Here is a 5,815-nt window from a genome sequence, read left to right as displayed (position 1 = left end):
TGGTTGGTGAGTGCCACCATCGGGGCACCTCCTGGGCCCCTCCTCTTCTGCCAGCGTGCTGTGGCATTTGCCAGGTCTCTGGAAGGGTCTCAGTCCAGGGCCAGCACCCTGGCACGGGCTGTGCCTGCAGTCGGGCTCCGCTGCTGCAGGGCACGTCCTGCTCGTGTCCCCGGGACGCTGGCTGCCCCGCTGGGGTTTGCTGCGGCACACTGGCTGTGGGATGGTCATCGGGGGCTGGACGCCCAGGGGTGGCTGACACAGCAAGCAGGTGGGAGGTGGTTGTCATTGTGCTTAAAACAGGAGACACAACAAGAGGTGCTGGGTGTGGAGAGGGGAAATGGTGCTGGGTATGCCGGGGGGATTGAGTGAGTGTAAGAGGAGAGATGGGAGAGTGGGTTGAAGGAGAAGAAAAAGAGATAAAATGATGTGAAGGAAACTCTGAGCAACTGTTGGAGGTAGGGACAGTGACCAGCTGGGCAGCGGGGGACATCCCTTGAAACGGAGGGACAGCACTTGAGTCTGGGGGGATGAGCCATCGCCAGACATCTCTGGTGAGGCTGCCCTGTGACAGCAATGGGGAGGCAGCTGGGAAGGGCTGGCACGTGTAAATCCAGGCTGCACCCATGGGTGGGTGTTCAGTGGAGCCCCCAAGCCAGGGCACCGCATCCCTGCGTGGGTGATGCCTGTGGATGTGCTTTGGCCGGTGCAGCTCCTCCCAGGCCTCTCCCCAGGCAACGCCCTGCTCCTGGTGCGTTGGCTCTGCTACGTCTGCGGCGAGGAGGGGTGCTGATGCGGGGTGGCCGTCGCCGTCCCGGGCAGGGGGAGCTGCCCTGGCTGCAGCTGTACTGAGATGGCTCCTGCAGCTGCCTTCTAGGCATGGTTTTCCCTGTAGTACACAGAAAGTGGCACTGGTGGATGAGTCGCCTCATCCTGCACCCGACAGCGGCAGAGGGGTGAGCAGCTCCCTGGGCCCCGCTGTGGGGGTGGGTGGAGGCTCAGGTGTGTCCTGTTTGGGTATGAGACACGTAGAAACTGAGATGCTGTGCAGCCATACATCACAGCGTTCACTTCAGGGTCTGAGATGATGATGTTAAATAATCATTTTTTGGCATGCTTTTTGTGTATGAAAAAGTGGACCTTGCTCTCTTGGCGTTGCAGGGTGTGCCGGGGCAGGTGGTGAGTTCGGTGGTCCGGGCTGGGCTGCGTTTGCCCGGCCGCCTCGGGACCGCGCTGCTGGGCTGCCTGCTAGCTTATGTCCTCCACCGCACACTGTCAGAGTGAACGGGGGAGAGAAGAAATGGTAAATAAGAGGGCTGGGAGGGGGCGAGACCTGATCCCCACGGTTTCTTTTTGCCCGGTGCCTCGCACCCGCGACCCAGCCCGCAGCCCCTTCCTCCCGGCCGTGTGGCGTGGGCACCGGGGGCTCAGAGGGAAGTGGAGCTCCTTTCTGCCGGGCTCTGAGCGAGCAAGGGGGGTGCCTTCGCCTCCCTGCTCCGAAGCCTCGGCAGCCCTGGGCAGAAACCTTCCTGCCTGCGGGCAGCGAGCACCCGCCGGAGCTGCTGGCAGCAAAGCGAGCAACCGGTTACCTTGATCTGCAAGCACTGTCAAATTTTGTATGAATTGCTGACCCTAATAAATCAGGACTAATGGACTCTCGCTTGGTGTTTGTTACTGGATGGGCAGGAGGGGACAGTGCGGGGCTGTCGGGGCAGCCGTGGTCCCTGGCATGGGCTGGGGTTCGGTGAGAGCTGGGGGCTGCAGCTCCCACTTACCCCGGTGCAGTCTGCCTGTGGCTCAGTGACCCCTGGGGCCAGCAGCAAACCGGTGCCTGCGCGCCATGGATGCAGTGCCGGGCACCTCTAGAAATCTGGCCCTTGATGCCTTGTTTCCTCCAAAATCTCTTTACCTTGAGCTGGGGTTGAAGGGGCTGGAGGAGAGGTAGCCGTGGCGTGGCGGACAGCACGGCAGCCATTCAAAGGGAATAGCTGCGAAGAGAAACTTTCTGTAATTGGCACACTGGCATCACAGTCCAGTTTGGGCTCCCGTTACTATGGTGACTACAGTAATTAAAATATGGGTATAGATTATTTTTTTTTTTAACTTGTGCATTTCACTGCTGCTTTTCATAGCGTATGCCAGACTTTCAAATGATCTCATGGTCATATTTGTAAGTGCTTGGGACAACAGCTGAGAGAAGACTAAAAATAGCTCAGGTCCTGTTAAAGCACCCAGACGAGTGTTTGGAGCCGCAGGAGGTCTCTGCCTCTGGTCTGCACAGCTCTGCTAGCAACAGTTTGAGTCAAAACAGGTTACAGCAGTCCTCTTCCCCGGCTTGTGCCCCAGCCTTTGCAGAGCCCGGCCTCCGGTCCTTTCCCAGGGGATGGGGAGAGCTCCGTGGGGGCTGCGAGTCCCATCGTGTCCAGACCCAGCGCGGCACATCTCCGGGCTGTGCCGCAGAGGCAGGTGGGACTCAGAGCCTCTTTGGCACACCTCGGCACGCCTGGCCATGGGCATCCCGCGGTGCTCCAGTTCTCCAGGGCAGCCAGAGGGAACAAGGGCACAAGGCCTTGCACTGGGCATCTTGCTCCCATAAAAACCAGCCTGTGCCAAAATGGACACAGATGTTTTGGAGCAGCTGGGAACAGGCTGTGGTTTGCCGAGCGAGCGAGGTACATAAGGCTGTGGGGGAAATGCAGCCCTCAGCCTGGGCTAGGAGGAGGCCACGGGCGCTTTGGCCGAGGGGTTGGATTGCAGGAGGAGTTTGGTGCGGCGGCAGTCGTGGTGGTTGATTTGGTGCATCCAGCAGCGGGGATGCAGCAGGAGAGGCCGTGCCGGGTGGGCTCTCAGCTGGAAGCTGCACCCAGACTCAGTGATGCGGCTCAGGCAAGGGCAGTCTGGAGGAGAGCATGTCTGTCCAGAGCCCAGGGGACCGTGGCTGATGTGAAGAGTGAAGGAAGGGGGCTGCTTGGTTGAGAGAAATGAAAGCCAAAGGGAGCAGGGAGAGTGCGGCTGCCCTGGGGTCGCTGTTGCGGTGCCCATGGGGACGATGCTGCGCAGCTCGTCTCTGGGTCTCTTACGGAGATGGATGGGCCAAACCAGCAGCAGCAGAGGTTTGGGCTAAATGTATTTTTCAAGCATAAGCGTGCTGAAGAACAGAAGTACTTCTGTGTAGCTGTGAAGCCTCCAACTCTGGGAGTGTTTTGGGGCAGGTTGGAGGGGTCCATCAGCATGCAGGAGAGGTGCAGGCAGGGCAGGAGGCTCTGTGTGGGACCTGTCCTCTCCGAGTCCAGGAAGAATCGTGGCGGGGTGTGTGCACCCGAACACTGGCTTACGTCTCGGCTGTAAGGGGTTTGGGAGGTCGGCGAGAGCAGGAGGCAGGATTCCAGGGCTCGCATCTGCTGCTCCCAGTCCCATGGCTGCAGTCCTCGGCCCTTGCACCCGGCGTCACAGTGGCAATGGGAGGAAAATCTGATCTCGTCGTGGCTGTGGGGCTCCCCGAGGGCGGCTCATCCTCAGGCTACGTGATGCAACGGCTGCTGCTGTTACCCGTCGGATTGTTGTTGGTGTGTGCCGGCTCTTGGGGGGAGGACCAGGCAGGTTGCTCTCTGATGTGGCTGGGGGGGAACTGGGGCTGGGGAGGGGGTTTGGGGTTGGCGCCCCGCAAGGTGGTGATGACCTGCTGTCCCCTGTCCTCTCTGGCTGCAGAGAGCCATCCGGGTGCGCAGCCACTCCATGGAGACGATGGTGGGCAGCCAGAAGAAGCACCACGGCGGCGGCATCCCGGGCAGCCTCAGTGGGGGCATCGCACACAACAGCGGCGAGGTGACCAAGACCACCTTCTCGGTGAGTGTGGCTGCGTGTCCTCCGTCCTGCGGTCCCTCTGTCCGTCCCTCCCTCCCCAGCCTGGCAGGGCACTGCACTGCACTGACAGCGAGTGTAAGGGCGAGGAGGAGACTTGAGCAGACCATGATTTGATGAGTGCTTTGTTCAAGTTGGGCATGTTTTGTGGAAGAACTGAAGATTAGCTTCCTCAGGTTTTCAGCCCCAAAGTACAAAGGAGATATAAAAGAAATTCTGGCTTTACATGTTTTCTAGATGTGCAGGCTGAAAATTGTGGACAGCATTATTCCTTGTAGGATGTTTAGTCATATGAGCTTCTAGGAAGGAGCTTTGCTTTCCAACGTGGACTGTTCTGTGCTTTCAGCCCCCCATACCAGCAGCTGCCACCAAGAACCAGTCCAGGAGCCCCATCAAGCGCCGTTCGGGGCTGTTCCCTCGCCTGCACACGGGGTCCGAGAGCCAGGCGGAGAGCAGGGCAAGGTGGTAAGTTTGACATCGCCCTGGTCACTAAGGTTAAAAACCCCTTTGCGTGTTAAATGTTAGAGAAGCTGTTGGTGAGTGCTGGAAGCCTTGCTGGGGGTGCAGCCTTCCCTCTTCATGCAAGCCAGCAACGAGAGCTGCTTTTGCCGTGTTTGAGGAATTGTGCCTTGGATCGCTTCCTTCTGTTTCAAATTGAAGTGGTGGTATCCAGAGAGCACTTGTTACTCTTACAGTTTAGTATCTGGTGTTAGGGAGTATAATTTGACCATCCATTTTTAAGTCTCTTGTATAACTTGTGCAACCTGTCTCTTTGTGCCCGCAGTGACAGTGTTTCTGGAGCCCAGAAGACACCAGATTTGGGACATTCTTCCCAAGAGATTAAATCTGAAACCTCGTCCAACCCCAGCTCCCCTGAAATATGCCCCAACAAAGACAGGTGAGTCGGGAGGAGCCCCATCCTCCTCCGACCAGAGCTCAACAGACCATCAGGGACTTTGTCAAACAAAACCATCTCCAGGTTTTACTATAAATAAGTTTGATGTTAAGGGAGGAAAAAAAAGATTCTGGTGATTCATGAGCACAGCTCCTTTATAGTCTGAAAATAGCGGCTTTTTAAAGAAGAGCAAAGAGCAGTATTCAACAGAAGTTGCCCAAACCCTCACGGCATAGGAGCTGGGGAGGCCCATGGTGCCCGTCCTTCGCTGCCACCGGGGAGTCAGCCTGACCCAGGGGTTTCCACTGGTGGCACCCACCGACCAACGCCTTCATCCCTGCTTTTGGAAATGGTTACTCACAGAAGCACTCCCCTAGGTTCATCCCTACAGCAGCTGCTTTGCTCCGGGGGTGCGCAGGAGGGTCTGTCCCCGCTGTTATAGCCCCCCGAGAGTAAGAGCTTTCTGAGTGACAACGATGTGCCCTTCGTTTAGTTTCACCTCTCTTCCTAGGCCATTTATTAAGCTGAAAGAGAATGGGAGGTCGAACATCTCCCGTTCCTCCTCAAGCACCAGCAGCTTCAGCAGCACAGCGGGGGAGAGCGAGACCCTGGAGGAGTACGACAGCGTGGTAGGCACCAAACCCACCCCGCGGTGCGCTCGGGCTCGGGCCCCCGCAGCTCCGCATGCCCCTCGGTTTCCTGCTGCCTCCGGACCCTGGGGTGGTCTCTGTGTGTGGGAGGTGCCCTGCGGCCCGTCCAGGTGCCTCCTCCCTGCTGAGATCAAGGGGCTTAATCCCATCCCTGGGTGCGGGGAGGAGGAGACCCGGGGTGCCCAGTGGGACACCCCAGTGAGCCTTGGTGTGCACCAGGCAGTGCTCGGCACAGCAGGGCCGGGAGGATGCTCCGTCAGGACGAGCTCTCCCGCGAGTGGGCACGTGGCGAGGTTCTGATGTGCGGGGATGCAGTGGGACATCAGCAGGGCACGGGGAGAAAAGCTGGATGCACAAGAGAAAGCCGTGCCCCGGTCTCTCCCCGTGCAGGGAAGACAGCCATCTACAGACT

General features: G+C 58.6%; 1 protein-coding gene across 1 annotated transcript in view; it reads left to right on the top strand.

Annotated features, from left to right (window-relative positions):
• The window catches only part of RAP1GAP2 (RAP1 GTPase activating protein 2), a gene marked incomplete at both ends in the record, with an annotated part of 7,649 nt that overhangs the window by 334 nt on the left and 1,500 nt on the right, over window positions 1-5,815 (top strand). Inside the window, 5 exons of the mRNA XM_009704041.1 lie at window positions 3,706-3,843; window positions 4,205-4,323; window positions 4,643-4,756; window positions 5,265-5,382; window positions 5,794-5,810. Of these exons, the coding sequence (XP_009702343.1) occupies window positions 3,706-3,843; window positions 4,205-4,323; window positions 4,643-4,756; window positions 5,265-5,382; window positions 5,794-5,810 (506 nt within the window). The remainder of the gene's footprint in view (window positions 1-3,705; window positions 3,844-4,204; window positions 4,324-4,642; window positions 4,757-5,264; window positions 5,383-5,793; window positions 5,811-5,815) is intronic.

Source organism: Cariama cristata, unplaced genomic scaffold (genome assembly GCF_000690535.1).
Source record: "Cariama cristata isolate BGI_N322 unplaced genomic scaffold, ASM69053v1 scaffold25787, whole genome shotgun sequence".
Lineage (NCBI taxonomy): Eukaryota > Metazoa > Chordata > Aves > Cariamiformes > Cariamidae > Cariama > Cariama cristata.
Note: the sequence above shows the minus strand (reverse complement) of the source record. Positions and strands in the feature narration are given on the sequence as shown.